Below are 23,079 nucleotides of genomic sequence, written 5' to 3' on the forward strand. Positions count from 1 at the left end.
CTGTATGGGGATAATTTTTCTGGAGAATATAAAATTATCAAGCCTCTTGAATAAGTGAAAAAAATTATTACTGTTGAGTTGTCTGTTTTTGTTAAGTATGTATATTTTGTATCCAAGTTCTTCTGAAAATATTCAAAACATACTAAGTTATTCTTTCTGTGACATACTTATCCATTAAGGATGCATTACATATTGATGCTATCACTTACTGTAATATACTCTAGGTTCAATATGTTTATTTTCTAAGGTATTAGAATAATTATTAAATTTTTCTTATTATCTTTTGTTCTTTTGTCAGAAATGGGACAATATGTGACTAAAGATATCTTCAAAGGAATCTGTAAACATTTATCAGTTCAGAGATACCTTATGTATGTTCTCGTTGTCTTTTTGTGATAGCATAAATTTTATATCAAAATCTCTTTTTTCTAGTAGATTTTATAGATATATAGTACTTTGTGCAGGGTTGTGTGATTCCTTTCTCTCTCTCTCTCTCTCTCTCTCTCTTTTTCTCTCTCTCTTTCTTCCTTTCTTTCTTCCTTCCTTCCTGTTTTTTGGACATTGAATTAGGTAATTTATTATTGTGATAAAACAGCTTGACCAAAAGCATCTTACAGAAGAAAGATTTGGTTTTCTCTAGGTTCCAGAGAGGGAGTCCATAATGAAAAGGAAGGCATGGGAACAGGCAGTTAGAACAGGAGGCTCTCTGATCACCTTTTATCACATAGGAAGCTGAGAGTGTGACCTGGAAGAGGGACAAGGCTATAAACTATTAAAACCTGCCCCAACTGACCTATTTCCTCTAACACTGCCACACACCCCCTAAAGGATCTATAATCTCCTTCAACTGCCCCACTAATTTGGGACCTCATGCTCAAATGCCTGAATGTATGGGGCTATTGCTTGTTCAAACCACTACAGGTTGTTTCTTGGTATATTTAGCCCAGTCTGCTCTCTATCTCATGATTCTTCTGTCTCAGCTTCCTGCATACTGGGAATATAGTAGGCATGTGCCCCTAGGGTTACTTTTGCTGTGATGAAATACTACGACCAAAAGCAACTTGGGGAGCAGAGGGTGTATTTCACTCACAGTTTCAAAGGAAGTCAGGACAGGAACTCAAGGGAATCTAGAGTCAGGAGCTGGTGCAGAGGCCTTAGAGGGGGTGCTGCTTACTGGCCTGCTCACCAGGGCTTATTCAGTTTGCTTTCCTATAGAATCCAGAACCAACAGCCCAGGGATGACACCACCCACAGTGGGCTGGGCCTTCCCTCGTCAGTCACTAATTAGGAAAATGCTCCACAGTCCCGCCGATAGCCTAGTCTTTTTCTTTTCTTTTTTCTTTCTTTTTTCTTTTTTATATGAGTAAATTGTAGCTGTCTTCAGACACATCAGAAGAGGGCATTGGATCCTATTATAGTTGGTTGTGAGCCACCATGTCGTTGCTAGGAATTGAACTCAGGACCTTTGGAAGAGCAGTCAGTGCTCTTAACTGCTGAGCCATCTCTTCAGCCCGATAGCCCATTCTTATGGAGAGGCATTTTCTCAATTAGGGTTTCCTCCTCTCAGATGACTACAGCTTGTTCAGGTTAACATAGAATTAGCCAGCACAGTCCTAGGACTGGTTGTATAGGTGCAGCTTTGTCACATAAAGACAACTCATAGAATTTCATGTACTATTTTCAACAGTTAAAGATAGAAAACATTTTCCTCTTTATATTTTAGGCAGAAATGTAATCTTAATTATCATCAAGAAATATTTATGACATTAGTCTAAAAGTGGCTGTGTTCTGTCCTTCTAGTGCTAAATACAAGAAACAAACTGAATCTTCAGAAAGTAAAAGTGGAAAATGGCAACACATGACCATATTTTCTAACTTATTTTCAGATAGTTTTATCTTAAGCTTAGGGGTTGAAAATCATTGGCATTTATTATTTCTTGTTCTGTAAGTTGGGCTAGTGGAATGTTTTCTGCTTTGGGTCTCAAAACACAGAAACTAGCACCCACTGGGCTGAACTCTCATCTGGAGATGCCACGAAGCAGTTAGTTTCCTGCCTCATTCAGGTGGCCAGCAGAAGGTAGTTCCTTGTGATCCTAAGAGTGAAGTCCAGGTTTCCTTCCTGGCTGTCAAAGAGGAACATGTCTCTGCTCTTGTAAGTGATCTGAATTATTCTCAAGTGGCCCTTTCAGCCTTCAAAGCTAGCAGAGTCTTCTTTGACTTTCATCTCTGTTACTAGCATGGTGAAATCTACTCTGGATTACTGTACTAGATAAACCTGGTGCTTCAAGGCTGACTGATCTGAGCCTGCAGATCATCTGCAGTTCATCTGCAGACCCACTTCACTGAAGTTCCCTGATAGATGAGGTGAGGAAGAAGTAGGCAGAGGGCTTGCTCTAGAATTTTACCTACAGCAGCATTATGTGTTTTCTTTTGCTTTTATATATCATAGTGTATTTACCATATTTGGTAATATTAGTTGGTCAAAATAGACAGTACAGAATTTTAAATCCATCATTATTCATGAAACCAATTGCTTGGGGTAATTTATGTATTTAGTATGTTGCTATTGTTAGTGCAAACAGTACTATGGAGGCAGAGAGGAGGCTCAGTACTTGGTGCTGTTCTTCCAGAGTACCTGAATCGATTCTCAGAACAATATGGTAGCTCACAACTCTGTAATTGCATTTCCAGGGTATCCTCGGCCTCTTGCCTCTGTCCTCCTAGGATAATGTATTCACCTGTATGTCCCCCACACAGACACCCACATCCCTGCACATAGTTAAAGATAATAAAAGTAGAAAAGATAATAAAGAAGAATTGAAAAAGTTGTAGTAAATGTATTTAATGATTATGCAATATCCCATAAAATATAAGTCCTAAATTTATTTTATATTTTGTACTTTAGTGAATAACTTTATGATGATACTTTTTCTTTTTACTCTTAGACAATGGCCAGCTAAAGGGTATAGAGATCCCCAAATTACTTGCCAATTTAATTAAAATATTGTGACTAACACTGCACAAAATACTGTTTCTTTCTTGGCCTCAGTTTCTTTGTTGCAGTGGGGTGGCTGGGTCATTTTTCTTTCAGTTGTATGACAAGTTAAACACTTTCCACATAGTGTATTTTTCTCCTTTGTCTTTGTTTAAAAGATTAGAGGGACCAGGGGGACTAGATGTGATCAAAAAACATTACCTTCATGTATTTTATTTTCAGAGAATAAGAGTTTTGGAGTCTGTTACTACTTGTTAGTGTTCTGATACACGTCAGTAGGGAGTTTACTGCATGCTGAAGAAGACTCCCGCCCAGAGAGGATGCAGAGAGTTGAGGTTGTGCTGGGGGAGTGACGGTGCCTTTCATGTCTATTTTAGAACATGGTGCGTTGCATTACTGCTGAATGATGTTGCAGTTAGCCAGACAGCATTACCAGCCACTTTATTTGCATAGGTGGTCACCAAAATTGGTTACTTGAAAGACTCTTCTGTCATCTGCCTCACTGGGAGGATTGTAGAGTCATTTTCAGGGCATTAGGTGCCAATTAAAGCAGACAGGACAAAACGCTCTTTTCCTATTTTTGCAGGTTTTTCCAAATCAAATTATGTTTTACTAGAATGGGTCAGTCTTTCCTTATTGTTTAACTGGCTCAGACTGTAGAGCGGCAAGTGCTTGTCTTGCTGTAGCTATGGGTTTCTAAAGAATGTACTGGCTTTTTACTGAAAGAAAATCCCTTTGGATTAGATTAAGCTTTGATAGGTTTTGGGCCTCAGTTCATGTTTCATGAATTCTTGTCAAGCGGAGCATGCTCCCCAACCCCATCCTTACACAACAGAACTTTTAACTTGAATTTGGGCTTTGTTTGATTCTCAGTGAACGTGGCTTTCGTTTTCGTGTGCCTTGCAGCTTGTTGAAGTCATTCACCTTCAGCATTCAGTGTCACTTTCCCTTCCAGTTGTCTTCTCTATAGTTGATGAACATGGCATGTGCTTTTTATATCTTTCCTAAGTGTTCAGAGCAGGATGAAAGCCTTGTGACAGCTACCTGCTCCTGTTACACATCCCCGTGCAGCAGCTGACACTTTACGTTCAGTAGTCAGCTCTCAGCTGTGTTTTCATGTAGAACTCAGTTCAAAACCTCATCAGTAGGTACTTCCCATACACTCAGGCATATGCCTTGCCATGTCTGAGATTCTCAGTGCCCCCTGCACTTGTCAGTGGAAGCACGCACACCATTCTCACATGCATAGCAGAAGTGACTATTGCTGCTCAGATTCCTCAGTTCTGTATTACTGTTTCCTACACTGAAGACCTTAGGCTTTCAGTGACATTAGTAGTTGCTTGTTTGTGCTTATCTTCTATTTTTATTTCAGTTCAAAGTTTAATTTTATTTATTATGTGCTCATGCTTGTGTGTGAGAACAAGCATGTGTGTGCCATGGCATGCATGTGGAGGTCAGAGGACAGCTTTGGGGAGTTGGTTCTCTCCTTGCTCCATGGCTTCTGGGATTGAACTCAGGTGGGCAGGCTCGTGCTGAGCCATCTCACTGGCCCATCTTATACCCTTAATAATTTGAAAATGAGCATATGAGCTTTATAGAAAGCAGTTTGTTTTACTTCTGGAAAATATCCTTGGGGGAATATACTGTTTTCTTACTGCCACGTGAAGTAATCCCTCTCTGCCTAGCCACTAACATATAATTAGGATCATTTGTTTTATTTCATTTCTCTATTTTTAGAGAGTGCTGCTTTTTCCCACTTTAATTTATTTTTACTGTTATTTAACTCATTTATGTGGCCTCAAAATCTCAAAATAGGAACAATCTGTCTTTTATTCCTTTTTCTGTCTTCCCTGTTGGTAAACATTTAAATTAGTTTTTGCCTGCTTTTCTATTTTTTTTTTAAGCAAAACACACATGCATATCCATATTTATTGTTTTTAAGGTAGCATAGTGAAGATTCCTTCACAGGAGCAGATGGGAGTCTCCCTGATTGCTTTATAGCCATGATTAGTCGTTTGCATGGATGCAGCATTACTGTGCTCATCTGGTCCCCTGCTAATAGAAATCTACATTGTTTCTGATTTTTAGTTACTAGAAATAGTCTTGGAAGAGAGTAGCCCTTTATGCAAGCCCCTCACCCCTTACCCCCACCCCCAGTGGCAGTGTTGGTGACATTGTCCTGAGGATTGCTACTGAATAAACAGGCTTTTCTGGGGTTCAGCACAAAATATAAGTAAGCTGCAGCGAATTCACCTCATTAGATCTTTCCATGGGTAGAAAGAAAGCCTTATGGGATGTTAAATTGCCAAGTCTATCCCTCAGAGCACAGAGAGAAGGGCAAAATGTCAGAAACACTGAAAGATTCTATATGATAATCAGCATGGCAGGGTCTTTGAGCTGATAGAGGCCATTCAGATTGACCAGGAACTAGATGCCTGAGACTGTTGACCTTTGTGGGTAGATTAAGGCAGGTTCCTGGTAAACAGAAACCTGCCTTTATTTTTTATTTTTTAAAGTTTAGGTCCCCAGTGACATACTTCCTCCAACAAGGCCACACTTCCTAGTCCTTCTAAACCTATCAAAGAGTTCCACTCCCTTTGACTAAGCATTAGAATATTTGAGATATTGAGGGCATTCTTATTCATCCACCATATTCCTAAGCAATATAGTAAAAATCCACCTGCCAACTGTTGTTTGGACCCACTCAACCCATTTATAAATCTCTTGTGTTATTCGACCTAGAATTATTTCCCCCTCATCTAAAAGTTATTTTATAACCCCAAGTGTAGGCCTGTATTCTGGAGGCTATCGACAGAGATCTCTGGCCAGGCCAGGTGAAAGGGTTCACGGGAAGGGAAAGGTTGCAGGCAGGGAGGGGGAATTGCCTCTGTCCCCTGTGCTGCTGCAGTTGCTGCTGTTGCTCCAAGATGCTGCACTAACTGCACTGACCTGAATAGGGCTGAGCCAGTGGAAGGCTAGCTAGGCAGCAAGGGTAGTGCAGGGGAGCTTCTGGTGGCAAAAGTTTCAGGAGAGCAGTTCTGACAGGCGCTCTCAGATGAAGTAGTTCTCACACCTTTATTCTTTCTGGATAGGATCTTATATACAGCTTTTGGGGTGGTTTGAGGTCTGACAGTAGGTGCTTCCTATTGACTTGGTCTGAGAGGGATGACTTATCTACATGTGGGAGGGCTTCTCTCTATGGGGGGCTGTGGCTCCATGTCAGGGTCCTGGTGCTTGGAACAGGAGAAGCCCTAACCTTTGTTCAGGGACCTAGGGCTTCTAGCCTTAGCTTGTCCTTACCAGGTTTTCTCTCACAGTCTACCACCCCACACCCAAGTATTATATTACCAGTTCTTATCCTTCATCAGTTATTCTTATGCTAAAATATCTTTAAATACCAACATAAAAACATTTAAAAAAGGAAAATGAGGGAATCACCTACTAGACAAGTTGGCAGACTTACATTTTTTTTTAAATTTCAATTTATCTGAATTTGTTAACATTTAAAAACATTTTAAGTAAAGAGAATTACATCACATTCTTCTTTCCCTTTTGTCCCCCAAATCCTCCCAGAGACTCCTCCTTACATACCTGCCATACCTTTTGTTTTTTATCATATTCTTTAAAATTTATAAAATGTAACAGTAAAAATGAGTATTATAAAAATTGTTTGATATAAGACAACAGTCAATTGAACAGCATTATGTAGATGCTTGTCTACAGCAATACTGAAAATACATGTTTTTCTCAATATAAATTTTAAGTAACTCCAAACATATTAACTGTATGATATTTTAAAATAATATATCACTATTAGTTTTTTTAAAAAATGAATACTTTTTGTTTGTTAGTTTGGTTTGCTTTTAGTAGAGCTTAAAATCTTGGCTCTTACTGTGCTTCAAACCCAAAATAAGAACAATTTTTAGACATTGGAGTTCATTTTAATAAGGCTGTACTTCATTGACCCTCACATCACCAAAGGATTTTATCTCCATCGTAGCTAAGCCAAGAGTTGACAGTCTGCTGCACCAAGGAATGAATTGTAGGCATGATTTTTGGATTCAGATTTCCTGCTATGGTCAAAGCTATTTGACTTGAGTGATAGTCCTTATTCTCAGCCTACAGAGAACAGGTTACATTCATTTAAGAAATGGTATGTGTATTAAGATGGTCTATCTATAAAGTCATTCACCAGCTGTTTCAATGATCAATGGTTCTGCTTGGAGGGTGGTGCAGACATTAGGTGAGGGTAAGAATCTGGTTCATTGGCTGTGATGATTTTGAAAAGCATTCATCTCAGAGAAAGAGTAACTTATAAAGTCCTCTTCTTCAAACTTGATACAAGAGCTACAAACGTCAAGCAAAGCATTCAGTCTCACTCTTTGTTGTTCTCTTTCCTACAAGCTACCTCTCGAGTTAATTGTCTATATCTCCCTTGGGTATATAAATACTTTTGAAATATATAAGCTGTTCTGAAAACCATAGTATAGTGTAAAAGCATGAATAAACAATACTACTAATAGAGAGGCTGAGATAGGAGAAGCATGATTTCATGACCATTATGTGGTACACAGCAAGATACTGTCACATACAAACAAGCAGAAAGTATATATGGATTGTACAATATTGGACCTATTTCTCCAAATACAAAATTAGAGAGATCACTGGATGACAGCCAACAAGTTTCTAATCCCTCATATTTTTGAATTTCAATTAATTAGGATATGTTGGTAATATTAATTTTCATATTAAGAGATATTAAGGAAAAGTAATTGATACTTCCTGTTATTTTTGTTGTTGGAGGTGGAATTGTGTTTGTGTGGGCTTGTTGAAAGATTACTTTCTTGTTTCTTCTAGTTTTGGTGTTTTCTATTATCCTTTGTAGGGCTGGATTTGTAGAAAGATATTGGAAACTTTTTTTTGTTTTTGTTTGCTTGTCTTTTGTTTTTTTGTTTTTAAGGACATGGTTTCTCTGTGTAGCCCTGGCTGCACACTCCTGAAACTCACTCTGTAGACCAGGCTGGCCTTGAACTCAGAAATCCACCTGCCTCTGCCTCTCAAATACTGGAACTAAAGGCATGTGCCACCACTGCCTGGTGATATTGTGTAAATTTTGTTTTGTCATGGAATATCTTGTTTTCTCCATCTATGGTAATTGAGAGTTTTGCTGGGTATAGTAGCCTGGGCTGGCATTTGTGTTCTCTTAGGGTCTGTATGAGAGCTGCCCAGGATCTTCTAGGTGTTATCGTCTCTGGTGAGAAGTCTGGTGTAATTCTGATAGGCCTGCCCTTATATGTTACTTGACCTTTTTCCCTTATTGCTTTTAAAATTCTTTCTTTGTTTAGTGCATTTGGTGTTTTGATTATTATGTGACGGGAAGAACTTCTTTTCTGGTCTAGTCTATTTGGAGTTCTGTAGGCTTCTTGTATGTTCATGGGCATCTCTTTCTTTAGGTTAGGGAAGTTTTCTTCTATAATTTTGAAGATTGTTGAAGATATTTACTGGCCCTTTAAGATGGGGAGTCTTCACTCTCTTCTACACCTATTATCCTTAGGTTTGGTCTTCTCATTGTGTCCTGTATTTCCTGTGTGTTTTGGGTTAGGAACTTTTTGCTTTTTGTGTTTTCTTTGACTGTTGTGTCAGTGTTTTCCATGATAACTTATGCCCCTGAGATTCTTTCTTCTATCTCTTGTATTCTGTTGGTGATGCTTGCATCTATGACTCTTGATTTCTTTCCTAGGTTTCCTGTCTCCAAGGTTGTCTCCTTTTATAATTTCTTTATTGTTTCTAGTTCCATTATTAGATCCTGGATGGTTTTGTTCATTTCCTTCGCCTGTTTGATTGTGTTTTCCTGTAGTTTTTTAAGGGATTTTTGTGTTTCCTCTTTAAGGGCTTCTGGCTGTTTACCCATGTTCTCCTGTATTTACTTGAGGGAGTTATTTATGTCCTTCTCAATATTCTCTAACATCACCATGAGAAGTGATTTTGGATCTGAATCTTGCTTTTCAGGTGTGATGGTGTGTCCAGGACTTGCTATGGTGGGAGAATTGGGTTCTGATGATGTCAAGTAATCTTACTTTCTGTTGCTTATGTTCTTATGCTTGCCTCCTGCCATCTGGTTGTCTGTAGTGTTACCTGTGCTTGCTAAATCTGACTGGAACCTGTCCTTCCTGTGATCCTGGTTGTATCAGAACTCCTCAGAGTCAAGCTGATTCTGGGATCCTGTGATCCTGGGCCTATTAGAGAGCCTGGGAGTAGAGCTTCCTCTGGGTATTATGGGACTTGCTGAGGAGTTTGCGCCCAAGGTCTGCTCAGGGCACCGGCCCAGTAAGACTGGAAGGAACCTGTGCCATTAGACTGGTGGAGTTCCTGTGTGCCTGGGTCCCACTGGTCCCTGTTACTTCTGGTGTTGGCACAGATGTTGTGTCCTCCTCACCTATGATCCTATGATCCTGGACGTGTTAGTGAGCCTGGGCGTGGACTTTCCTCTGGGTGTTGTGGGACTGACTTTTGTGCCCAAGGTCTGCTCAGGGCACTTCTTTTTACAGTAAATTTTCTTTTATATGGTAAGTTCAGGTATTTAAATTTAATATTTTTGTTAGCTTATTCTGAATTACTAGTGGTTAAGTAAGTTCATAATTTAAAAGAAAATACATAAAATGTATTAAAGGAAAATGCATGTTTCTATTAGTACAGATTAAGAAGTACTAGTAAAAATTTGTTTGTAATCTGTTTTCATAAGAGAAGTCTCAATGCTAACAGAATCACCATAGCTTTTCCTTTTCTTTTTACCTAAGGCAAGAGGAGCAGATGTCCCAGAGATACCTGGAGACCTCACTCTTAAGTCGTGTGGCAGTACAGCGAGCATGAAGGTTAAGCATGTGAAGAAGTAAGTGCTGCCAGGAGTGGGCTCCAAGAAAATTCTACCATGGATGTCAGTTCTTCATTTCCTAGAAATATGTTATTTAGGTCGGATCTTTCTATGCATGTAACAATTTCAATTGTTAAGCCTTACATTGTAATTCAACAATGAACTGAAGGGGACTATACGCAACTCACTTTCCTAAAAACATACTTCATTTTTCATCCTTATATATTGTTGTTTACTAAGTTGCATTTGTCTAACAAGAACATCTAGAGCTGGCCTCTTTACCTCTAATTCATAATCTCATTTATTAAGGAAAATCAGTCTTTTTGGTTGAATTATAGATTCCTAGGTTTGCTTTTTTGAAAGAGATATCTAGCGTTTATTGTTCTATGGAATACCTGAATCTTTGCTTTCCTGCCTTCCTCCCTTCCTCCCTCCCTTCCCTCCCTCCTTTCTTTACTTTGTTTTTCCTTCCCTTCTTCCCTCTTTCCCTTTTTCCCTCCCTCCCTCCCTCCCTCCCTCCCTCCCTCCCTCCCTCTTCACAAGACAGGGTTTCTCTGTGTAACAGCCTTGGCTACCCTTGATCGATTTTGAGGCCAGGCTGTCCTTGAATTCTCAGAGATCTGGCTGCCTCTGCTTCTCCAGTGCTGGGATCAAAGGTGTGCACCACTACATCTGGCTCCTCCGTAGTTTAGCGTTTCCCTTGGAAAAGGAGGACTGGGCAGGGAAATAAACTTCTGGTGTAAGTCTAGGAAAGATGAGGATAAAATGTTCGTTCTGTACCCAGGTCCACCCCTCCTGGACTGATGGGCTGTGACAACATTCACAGGTAAACTCTGGTGTGCTATGTGTTGTGAACTCTGCTTTCCTTAGAAGCTGGCAGATTCTAGTTACTTTGCCAAAAGTATGGCTTTTCTATGAGCATTGACTTGAGGCAAGATTAAGAGGCTTAATGTTTTATTTTTGGTTCATATCTGTCCACTCAATGCAGTATTCATCTGGTTACATGTGTTTCTGAACAGGTCGGTGTGTATGTTTGTGGCTCACATGCATGTGCTTATCAAGTATTTTTGCTTGCATGAGCTCTGAAATTCATGATTTTTCGACTAATTTTTAGTAGTCAACTATCTTTTTTAATATTTACTTTCATGTATTCTAGGTTACCCTTCACAAAGGGACACTTTCCAAAGATGGCTGAATGTGCACATTTTCATTATGAGAACGTGGAATTTGGCAGCATACAGGTATATTTGAAACATTTCCTATATTTTGAAATGAGATAAGTGGTATTTGTTATTTTGGTATTTATTTATTGATATAGGTTTTTTCTTTCCTATTTATTAGTACTTAATGCCAAGTTGACATATCCTTTTAATCTCCACACTAATGTGTATCAATTAGGGAATTCTTTGCTTTTTTTTTGTTAGTTGTCCATGGACTTGCAATGTAGCTTTGTGTTCTGAAATTATGTAGCTTTGCTACCACTGCCTTGTTTAAATCAATCACTTGTTGAGTTTTGAAATCTGGAAGACTGCAGTGCTCCCACTTGATTCTAATATATTGGCTATTATTATCTTCTACATTCTCCCATGGCATCCCATGGAACATTCCACTGATAAGTCACCAACAGCTTAATGCGAAGAATGAAAGGTTTAAAGGGGGCAGGTTGTGATTATTTTATAAAAACTGTTTTCCCAGGGCAACAAAAGCTATTTTTTCATTTTGTTTGTCAAGATAGTAGAATAGAAAGAGACCTTGATTTCTATACACCACATAGAGCAGTTCTCCACCTGATAATTCAGTTCTGCCTTGTCCAGAAGCAAGTCGTCCAGGTGTGATTATATGTGTCACAGTGTGTTACTTTTACTAATTGCATCTTAAAGCCTAGTTAGGTGGGTTTGATCTATAAGATTTATGAAAGCTCAGGATACTCTCAGATAATTTACAGTTTAAGATGCAACAGAGATTTTTAACACTTGACTGCAAGTCACCAAACAAAGGGTACTTTGTTTAATACTTGTGTCATTAGTTACTTTTTTATTGCTGGGAAGAAACACCACAACTAAAACAACTTACAAAAGAGATAATTTGCTGGACAGTAGTGGCACAAGCCTTTAGTCTCAGCACTTGGGAGGCAGAGGCAGGTGGATTTCTGAGTTCGAGGCCAGCCTGGTCTACAGAGTGGGTTCCAGGACAGTCAGGGCTACACAGAGAAACCCTGTCTTGAAAAACAGACAAACCAAACCAAGCCAAACCAAACAACAGCAACAACAACAAAAAACAAACAAACAAAAGAGATCATTTAATTTTGGACTCATGGTTCCAGAGGGTAGTAGAGTCCATGACCATTGTGGTAGGGAGGGCAGCAGGCATGGTACTGAAGCAATAGGTGAGAACTTACATGTTGAGACAATAACCAGGAGGCAGGGTTGGGGGAGATGGAGGGAGGGAATACTAACTGGGAGCACCATGGGCCTTTGAAATGTCAAATACCACTCCCAGTATCACACTTCCTTCAACAAGACCAACCCCCTTTCCTTCTCAAATAGTTCCCCCTTTCCTTCCCAAAGAGTTCTACCAACAGCAGAACAGGCATTCAAACATGTGACGTTATGGAGACCATTCTCTTTAAACCACAAATGATAATTTGTTACAGAAGAGCTATTAAAGAAGCTAGTACTAAACATACTTTTCATTTTGTGATTATTTTAAGTGCATGAGTGACTTAACTTGTTTGCATAGCTTTACAATCCTTTCCTGGTAAACTTACTTTGTAGGTATGTATGTATATGTATGTTGGTTTTTTTTTTGTTGTTGTTGTTTTTTGTTTTTTTGTTTTTGTCTTTAAAATATTGAGATACCAATACTTCTCACAGATATCAGGAGTAGTAGTCTAGAGATATATAGCAAAATTGAGATGATTATTTAAAATGTTGGCATTAGTTAACAGGCCAGAAGTCTTCTGATTTTAAAACAGAACCAAAGTTGCTATTAATAAGCATATAGAATGGAATTACAGTTAGGAATTAGTTAGTGTTAGCCTTTCTACTAGGAAGTTAGGAATTTCCTGAACTTGAGCAAGCAGGTATATGTCTTTGTATTTCATTTCCTTCATTGCTGAGGTGTGTGGAGTTGTAAGATATTATAGTACCAAACTTTCATATTTTATTTTTTGATTGAAAGTTGTATAATATGTGTATGGAAGAGATATAGACTAGGGATAGTACTCAGCTGGGTTTGACTTTTCTGAGAAAGTATGAGTGGCTTATTAGAAGGTTCAAATCTCTTGGGCTGGTGAGATGGCTCAGTTGGTAAGAACACCGACTGCTCTTCCAAAGGTCCTGAGTTCAAAACCACATGGTGGCTCACAACCACCCATAATGAGGTCTGACACCCTCCTCTGGTGTGTCTGAGAACAGCTACAGCGTACTTACATAAACAATAAATAAATCTTAAAAAAAAAGAAGGTTCAAATCTCTTAGAGAGAGGACTGTGTCATGAAGGAAAACATCAGGCAGACTTTTTGCTGGAAACAGTCCTTTGTTACACTTACTTCTGTTCTTATGCTTCTGCTTCCTGTCAACTAGAAGAGAAATGAGGGAACAATTAATACTAACTTGCTTTGTCATCCTCCTATAGTCATCATCCTATAGTGCATGAGTGAGGGTTTTTTGTTTTTGCTTTTGTTTTTTTGTTTGGTGCATACTTTAATGAAACCTGATTATATAGAGAGATGCAAGGGAACACATTGGGTAGTAGTCTCAGGTACATCTATTATGCAATTCCTAGGGACTGACAATTCTTTTAGAGAGAACAGAGACTACTTGAGTCCTTAATATGCAAGAAGCCAACCAGAGGTTAGGAACACTGAAGAATAGTGCCTCACAGTCAGGTGCTCTACAAGCTGGCCTTGGAGGTTATCTGTCAGCAACCTCATTAATCTAAGTAGAGGAAAGAGGAGCATTCAAGGCCAGTCTAAGCTACAATGAATCATTAGAAAGGAAAAGGATTAAAAAAGGTGGCTGATGCCCCACTCCTTTGTTCTTCGTTGTTTTCTATCTTTGAAGGGCGGACAACTCCTACTAGCCTGGCTACTACCCTAGATTGCAAACTGGTGCTCATTCATGAAAACTCCCTTCCTTAAGATTTGGCTTTGCATTCATTGCTACTTTGAAGACTTTACACATGACCCACCCACCAGGCAGATGCAGAACAGGGAATGTCAGAATAACTTCGCTGCACATTGAGAGGTCATGTGAAACAAGGTTAGATATTATTGTGTACAGTCAAAGAACTGTTCTGACTATGATCTTGAGGGCCAACTAATGACTGAGAAGCACATCACAGAGAATATCAGGTTTTTAGGATCTGACCATAATTTCATAGATAGGAGAAAGCCAGTGAAGACTCAGTCCTGACAGGAGTTTGGACCATTGTTTCATCACACTGAGAAATGTCCAAAGCCATGTGTTTTGGGTCCTCTGGGTGAGAGACCAGTTCCCTAGGAATCTCTCAGTATCCAGAAGGAATATTTCTGTTATTACTCCTGGCACAAACAATGTATGAGATCGCCATCTTCATATAAATAACGTACATCACAGTCATAACAGGAATAAGAACCAAAGGAGACTGAATTGGGCTGCCTTACACCCATGAGTGTTTCCGTGAGTTCAGCACCAAACTGAGAAAATGTATCTACTTCAACATACTTAGACTCATTATAGACCTCTAATGGAGCAGGATACATTTCTGTGGTCAACTGGTTCAGATTGATAGTATGGTGCAGAAAGTTCTTCAGGGCATCCTTGGAGATGTTGTTGTCATACAAATTGATGCTAGTGAGCTGGGAGCGTTTGATAAGGGCAGGCAGAAGGTTACTGAGGTGAGAGTCACTCATCCTACAGTTTTCTAAGTTCAGAGTCTGCAGATTATCTGTGACATTCTTTAAGAAATCTCCTAGAGGGTTGACATGCAAGTAAGTTAAAGTGGCACTTCTCAAGTACAGATGTTTAAGCTGACTGTACTTCCAATGCTGGGCAAATGACTCCAAATCTGACTGAGAGAGCCGGCACAGGGTGATCTCGAGGGACACCAATGGGGCTAGATACCTGAACAACTCTTTCATGTGGTCTGTGAGAAAATAGACATCATCAATTGTGAGATGCTGGAGAGAACTGAGTTTGGGGAACAGAGAAATGATCTTGGTGACGTTCCACTTCTCCTCTTGTGTGAAAATCCTTGTTCCAAAGATGCATATTAGCATGAGTTTCTGAAGAGTTCTTGTCTTGCTAATGTGAGGTACAAATTTTGCCAGTTTGGACAGATTCCCCACTGTACTCAGTTCCAACTCCTTGATGAACTCTGGCTGTAAAAAATTTAACATATTCCTGACCTTGGACACTTCTATTGCTCCAGTCTCCCAACTTCTCACGGCACAGATGCAGGAAATCCTTTCTCTCCTTTGCCCACTGCAAAAACTGTGTTTGGTGTTTATCTTCATGCAGGGAAGACATAAAGGAAAGGTCACTGAACAGCCTCAAACGCTGTTTCCTTGTGCATCTTGAGTGGACCTCCTCTACTTGCTTCTTAAGCATAGTTTCTATTTCTATTATGTAGTTTCTGCCCTCTCTTCCATCCTGCATATCCGAGGAAGCATGGGATTCATTCAAGTGAACCACTTGAAGCCTGCACATTCTGGGGCGATATCTGTTTCAGTCATGTGTCTAACCCATCCAGTATAGCCTGGAAGGTCTGAAAGTTGGGTTTATTAATCAGTAACCCAACTTGAGGGCAAGAATAGGGCCAATATTCCACCAGGATCTTAATCATCTCTGCTTTTCTTTGAGTGTTGGCCTCCTCGAACAGAGGTAGGAAGGATTCCCTTGGTAGGTACTTCAAAGAAGAGATGTTCAATACTTCATCCCTCACCAGACTCTGTGAAGACAGCTTCACGAGTTTGAGTGGGGCATGGAAGACCATTCTGATGGATCTTTAGGGAGATGATCCTGATTAGGACATGGGTGACAAGAGTCCTAAGACCTGAGTGTCTTCTCTGGCTCTGATGACACTTTTTCGAGTGAAGGTTTTTTGGACTATGTTGATGTGTCAGGAAATTTCAGGAATGTGGGTATGGGGGCGATTCATAGGAGCCAACTTTGTTCACCTTGTGAGTTAACTCAAGAACATTCTATTATATGTTGGCCATACTCCACTTGGATGCATTCCTCTTGAGAAGTCGCTCTTCTCAGTTTTGTCTAGTTTGTTTTCTGCCTTTGGAGCAAGGTGTCTCCGATGACTTCTCTCAGGTTCTGCGTATGATGTGGTTCAGTCTAAGTCATATCTAGGTAGGAAACATGACTTTCCATGAGCTGAGTTTCATAGTAAAAGAACTATAGCAGCCACCTGGCTTGGCTGTCTGTTGGTGATTTTTGGCCTGCTATTTGTGCTTTAGCTTATATATGGTTTTATGTTTTATAGTCTGGTTGAATGCCATTTATAGGAAAACTAAACACAGTAATACTGACCTTCAAACAATTCTACATTGTTTCATACAAAAATAAGGCTTGTTTGTCTCAGCTAATCTCTTTATCATTTTATAAGCCTATTGCTTTCTACAGTAGGTAAACCCTAGTATACTTGATCCTAAGCATATTTTTGGTAAATGAATCTCTTACACATAATTGAATATGAGATTGAAAATATATTTTGAGGAATAAACAAGAATACTCGTTAAAATGTGCCTACAAGAATTGATCAGTCTTGTTGGGCATCTCTGTTACATGTCAGTAGGCTGTTCACACTGTCAATGGCTGGCTCAGGTGTTACCTTCTAATATGTCCCAACTCTGGAACATTTCTTCAGTCACTTACCTTATTGGTTTAAACTCTGATCTTAGGAATTTCTTTGGGACTTACAAATTTCTCTACATTTATATTTTTCCTCAGCTCTTAAAATCTTGTAATTGTAGTTATCTGTCATTCCCTACTATGATGGAAGATGTCAGTTTTTATTGGCCATTACTGCTGTTATGGGGCCTGATCCTAAGTGTGGTTTGTATATGTAGTAAGACTCCATTGGAGAAAACTAATTTTGAGTTTGTCAACTGTTGACAGTTGGAGATGACTTCTGGGTTAGGGATAAAGGCTTGTGCCCACTTTCCCTTCCAGCACTGGGATCCCATTTTGTTTGGCCCTGGGCAATTGCTGCCGTTGTCTCTTAGTTTGGATGTCCATCAGTCCTCTGTGTCCCGACAGGACTGTTTCTTGGTGTCTTCTGTCCTCACTGGCTCTTATACTCTTTCTGTCTTTTTCCTCAGTATTTCCTGGTCCGTGGCTGGTGGGGTGTGATAGAAACATCCCATTTAGGGCTGAGTGTCCTACGCTCCTTCACCCTGCACATTGTCTCATGTGGATCTCTTTATTAGTTCCCATCTACTGTAGGAGGAAGTTTCTCTGATAATGTCCGAGCTATTGGTCTGTTGGTACAGCAGAATGTTGTTAGGAGTCATTTTATTTCTGTTCCTTTACTAGAAGAGCAGTGTTTGTCTTTCCCCTAGTTCCATGGTGGATCTGCTTGGGTTCTTGGCAACCCAAGCAGCTTCAGGCACAGGTTCTGTCTCATGGAGTGGACCTTAGGAGCTGATCAGATTGTGGTTGGTTACTCCTACAACATCTGTGCCATTTTTGCATCAGTGCCTTGTGTGGTCAGGTTTCCGTTGTCTTGCCACCGTAGACTAAAAAATTAGGAAACCATGAACCAGAGTCTGGTCTTTTAAGTTATATTCCTCAGGTGTTTTGTCACAATGTGAAAAGTTGACTTGTGCACATGTAAGAAGGGTGATAAGAAGTGCAAGTGAAAGTTTAAATTCCTTCTGTTAACTACTATGTATCAATGTGATTTTTTAAAACATTTATGTATATGGTAAAATCTATAGATATAGCTGTCTCAACAGCCAGCCATCTAGCTGTGTCATTTTTAAGACAGAAGTGCGCTCTGCTGTATGCACTGCCCTTGAACATGTTTTTGTACTTGAAACTATGAATCTTGGGGCAATTTGACCATTCCTATAAGTGTGTAATTCCCTCTTTTCACAGCTCCATGTGTATTAATTACTTTTCAGTTGTGATAGAACACAATGACCAAGGCAACTTCCAGAGGCGAGTGTTTAAATGGGCTACAGTTCCAGAGGGTTTCAGCAGACTGGGAAGCAGGAACAGCTGAGAACCCACATCTGGAACTACATATTCTAAGCAGTGATGATGACTTGAGATTGCTGGGTGACTTTTGAAACCTCAAAACCCTGCAGCTGGTTACCTACTAACTCCATCAAGACCATAGCTCTTAAACTTACCCAAATACCTCTAACCAACCGGTGACCAAGTAGTCAGATGTTTGAGTCTATGGGGGACATTCTCATTCACATAACTACAACATGCTATTTTATCTTATTTAAAAAGTACTTCCTTTTGTTTTATGTGGGTTTTGTCTACATGCATCTATATGTACCATGTGTGGGCTTGTGTTCACAGTGGTCAGAGTTGTTGGATCCCCTGCAACTGGAGTTAGAGATGTGCTAGTAACTTAGCAGTCCTTTGCAAGAACAGTAAGTGCTCTAGTCTACATATCATCTCTCAGTCCCACTTAAAAAAAAAATTATACCATAATTTATTTAGTTACCTTCTTGTTAATAGATACTCTGCGTTATTCGTCTGACTATGGATCATGGAGTATGTATGCTTAAAATGTTGGTATTTATTTTTAGGTTTTTTTTTGGGGGGGTGTTATTGTTGGTTTTTTTTAATGTAGTGATCTCCCTAACCTGCAGGGGATGCATTTTGAACCTTCTAGTGTATTCCTATAATAGTATAGGTTTCTGTTACATACTATCTTTTCCTATGAAAAAAGCTTAATTAATTTTGATCTTTTGAGACAGGGTTTCTCTGTGTAGCCTGGTTGTCCTCAAATTCACTCTGTAGACCAGGCTGGCCCATAATTCACAAAGATCTACCTGTCTGTACCTCCATAGGATTACAGGTGTGTGCTATTACCACCTGGTGAAAAAAGTTTAATTTAAAAATGAGGTGTAGTAAGAAGATAACAACAATAGTGAAAGGTCAACAACTAATAATAAAATAGAATAATTGCAGTAATATATTTAATAAAATGCTAGTTATTTACATTATGTTTTTGAGCCATTATTGTATAAAGTAAAGATTATTTAAATATGAGTCCTGCAATACCATGGTAATCTGATAGTGGGAAGATGACTGAACATCAAGTGGCTACATACTACACAGTACAAGTATGGTACACAATGGATGCTGCGTGTCTCGTAGGGCAGGACGGCACTGTGAATCACTCTAGTCTAGAGCTGCTTATGTCTGTAACTTTCCAGCTAGTGCCTTTGCACTTTGGAAGGCATGGGTGCCTGAAGCTGCAGAAAGCTAAACCACACACAAGAGCAGGGTGTGTGTGTGTGTTAATCTATGCCAGTTTGTAATGGGAACAGTGAGACTCTTCTGTTCAACACCCATGAAAATAGCAGGCATTGTTAATCTTTTTGTGTTTTGTTCACAGAACTGGTAAACTAAGGTAATTGAATTAATTGCTTTTCTTCAGCTAATGAATGACAATACCTCACAGCTTGTCTCTCTCTTTCTATGCACTATATCTTAGAATACTTTATTTTTTTATTTTTATTATCATTACTATTGTTTTCCCTGTCTTTACTGTGGTCTGGCACAGGACTAGACAAACCAACAAACTATAGTTTGGAAATAGATACATGTATATTTATATTTTTATTGTCTAGTAAAGATTAATATTTTTGGATTCATGGGGGAAGATAGATTGATGGATTCTCCAGTATGTGTTGATCCACAGGTCATCCCTTTGGAAATTACTAAGCTTGATTAGTGTCTTCCAAGGCTCTTCTTCTACACTGTTGTGTTCTGTTCCAGCTTAGAGAGATGGATATTTGAGTGACTGAGGACGTGCTGGGGCGTAAGCTAAACTAGAGCCAGCATGTGAAACCAGGCTGTCCGTGCGGCATCCCTAAGAGCATTCCCTCGCTACGTTCTAACTTTGTACCTAATGAAATAGTTCTCAGTCCTGTGTGTGTGTGTTTTGCTGAGTTGGCAGCACTTAGCATTGTATTGCAGAAATAGGGTGAGCTCCTCTGTTGTTTCTTATCTCTCATCTGCCACAGTGACCTCAGGTAGATTACCTAAGCATCCTAGAAGACTTCAGCAACTTGTGATGCTGTTGTGATGGAGTGGTGAGCCATGTGTTGTATTCTAATTGCACTGTGCTTGCTTTCCTGACCACAGGCCAGATTGTTACTTAATCTTGGTATGAGGATTCCTTGATGCATCTTTGGTAATGACAAGTGTTTCTTTCGCTAAGAAACTGTCTATGAACTGTGAGATCTGATTTAAAGACCTGAGATGTGCAGTTTTCAATGAACTGTGAGATCTGATTTAAAAGCTGAGATGTGGCAGGGTGAAGGGAAAAGGGACATGACAGCAGAAGGCAGGAAGAAGGCTCTGCCAGGTTGTGTTACTTCCGTCTGCTTCCACCGAGTGCGAATAGCCATTTAAAAAAATTAGTAGAAATGCAGAGTTTTTTCTGTTCTAGAAATAGATTGTTCTGACATCTTTACAGTCCTGCAGCATGCTCTGTTATGTTACACGTGTTTTAAAAACAGAGTTCTTTTATCACTCTGCTAATTTGTCATTAATTGGTCTCTGCCTAAGCTTGTTTGTTTGTTTCTGCTTCTTTTTAATAAGTATCCTGGAATAGTCAGCATTAATTAGAGCTGCATGTTGTTTGACGGATTCTTAAGTTTTTCTGTTGAAAACTTCCCAATAAAGACTTTAATCTTTAATTATTATTTCAAATTAATAATAAGATTGCTCTAGTTTGTTTTTGCCTTTTTTAAACATTAGCTTTTATATTAACAAAAGTACCTGTCTTGCTTTTTAAAATTTGTAAAATACTCTAAATTACGTCTTATCAGAAAGCCAGTTTTTAGTCTTCTTAGTTTGTCATTTTTCAAAACATTAGTTTTAAAATATATTATCTTTTTATTTATTTTATTTTGATTGATAAGTTTATTTTTTATTTTCTGCTTTTTATAGACAAAAGTTGAGAAAATATACTTATTAGTACTTACCTAACAAAAGCTCTTGGCCATAAACCACTCTTTCCTCTATATTTTCTATTAATATTATGCTGCTAATGTCATATATCTTTTCTTGAGAGAAGCACAATACTATAGGAATTGTTAATAATACATGTACTTTCATCCAGTCAGTATCTGGGCACATTGTTGGGTATTTAACTCAGAACATTACCATTAAAGTTGTGTTCCACCCACTGATTTTTAATATGTATATTCAATTTTTTTTTTTTTTGTATTTTTCTTTGAATAGTACTTTGGTGACTACAAACTATGATTGTTGGTGTACCAGTATATTTTGTTTAGGGAAATTAAAATATGAAAACAAAAGATAATTGCTATTTTCTTTAGGCAGTCTGGTGATCCCTGACTCCTGGGAGGTCACCAAATTAGTGCTGAATTTAGTGCTGAGCCTGGCTGTGCATTGTATACTACAGCCTAGAAGTCTTGGGCAACACAAGACTGTGTTACTATGCTCCTGGCAACTTTCATTGTGTTTTTCCAAATTGTAGTATCTCATGAACAGAAATAATGATTTATCTTGATGTCACAAAATAGTTAATGGTGAGAAGGGAAAAAGTCTCCTGCAGCATTTATCGAAGCAATGGATTGTACTTTTATCAACCTGAAGCTGGACTCCCTTCCTCTGTGCGCGATGTTACACCGCCATCTAGTGTTAGGATGGTAAATGGAACCTATCTGTCTTTTTACCCAAGGTTTTTTGCTGTTAAGTAACCTCAATACAAGGTACAGATCAAGTTTAGTCAGAAACGTGGCATGGGAAAGTGTAAGTTTTAATGCCTGTGTCTGAGCTTTCTGGGGAGGAGCCTTGCAGGCAGCCAAGGAGTGCAGCCGTGACTCTTCTCACTAGAGAGGCAGGGAAGTGTAACCTAAGAGCACTGAAGACTAATAATACACCTTTTTTTTTTTTTTTTTTTTTTTGAAGCCTGGATTGTATTTATTTTGAGACAAGATTTTATGCTGGAGCCCCGGTAGGTCTAGAACTTAGAGTGTATGCTAGGTTGCCCCCCACTCCCTTTTTTTTGTCTCTGTCTATAAAATGGAGAGTAAAATGTTTTAGACTAACAACACACTGGCTCTGGACTCCCCTTCATCCCTTCTGGAGGGAATTAAATGCAGGGCCTCTCTAACACTGAGCTGTATCCACAGCCCTGTACTTTCATTTAAAATAAGGTAATTTGAATAATTTATTTTATCTGTTTGCACATGGTCCACTGGTTCTTCACAACAGTTTCAGTAAAGGATTTTGAGATAAGAGTTGCTTAAGAACTTAATTCTATGCTACAGTCATTCTGAATGTTCCTTTTTTTGTGCCAATTTAAATAGTTTTATTATTCCATGTTACTTGTTTTGATTTCCTGTGGAATGAATGTTCCTTTATAACTAGAAAACAGTAATCAAGTGCAACTTACACCTTAACAAAAAGAGTCAACCATAGTTTTCAAATGCCCTAGTTGAAAACTAAAAATACAATGGGCTACATTGTTGCCTCTGTTATCTGAAGTAAATTCTTTATCATTCCTGGCCCTCAGTTTTCTCATTTGTTCAAGAAAAATAAAGACATATATCCCAGATATGTCATAGAATCCTGTGAGAAGTGAGATGAAAGTCAAATAATAAACCAGATTATCTAGCACTCTCTGAAATATTTTAGATAGAAGTTCTTTTTCATTCATTTACTTATTTTGTGTGTGAATGAATGTGTACCCATGCATATGACCTGGCACATGGGGTACAGCAGAGGACAACTTATAGGAGTTGGTTCCCCTGTTTGCCCATATGGTTCCCAGAGATTGAATCCAGATCATCACATTTGGTAGCAAACATCTTTACCTGCTTAGCCATCTCAATGTGTTTGGGATTTGTAGCCTAAGAGAGATACTTGCATTTATGAAACTTGGAGTTTAGTTTAGGATATATGTACTCCTAGCCAACATTCTCTTTGCTGTGATGGAGGAACGGAGGAGAGAGGGAGAGAGAGGGAAAGAGGGAGGGGGAGGGAGGGGGAGAGAGAGA

The 23,079-nt window shown here is 39.0% G+C and overlaps 1 protein-coding gene and 1 pseudogene across 3 annotated transcripts in view; one reads left to right on the forward strand and one right to left on the reverse strand.

Moving 5' to 3' along the window:
• Positions 1–23,079, forward strand: part of Arhgap32 (Rho GTPase activating protein 32) — a 234,202-nt gene that overhangs the window by 102,325 nt on the left and 108,798 nt on the right. For 2 of the 3 annotated variants that reach the window (XM_031343500.1, XM_031343498.1), the window contains exons 3-5: positions 9,793–9,884; positions 10,651–10,692; positions 11,023–11,107. In XM_031343500.1, the coding sequence (XP_031199360.1) occupies positions 9,793–9,884; positions 10,651–10,692; positions 11,023–11,107 (219 nt within the window). The remainder of the gene's footprint in view (positions 1–9,792; positions 9,885–10,650; positions 10,693–11,022; positions 11,108–23,079) is intronic. The other variant, XM_031343499.1, reaches the window with a different exon arrangement.
• On the reverse strand, positions 14,404–15,842 carry LOC116072519 (annotated as a pseudogene).

The sequence above is a fragment of the Mastomys coucha genome, unplaced genomic scaffold (assembly GCF_008632895.1).
Source record: "Mastomys coucha isolate ucsf_1 unplaced genomic scaffold, UCSF_Mcou_1 pScaffold23, whole genome shotgun sequence".
NCBI classification, from domain to species: Eukaryota; Metazoa; Chordata; class Mammalia; order Rodentia; family Muridae; genus Mastomys; species Mastomys coucha.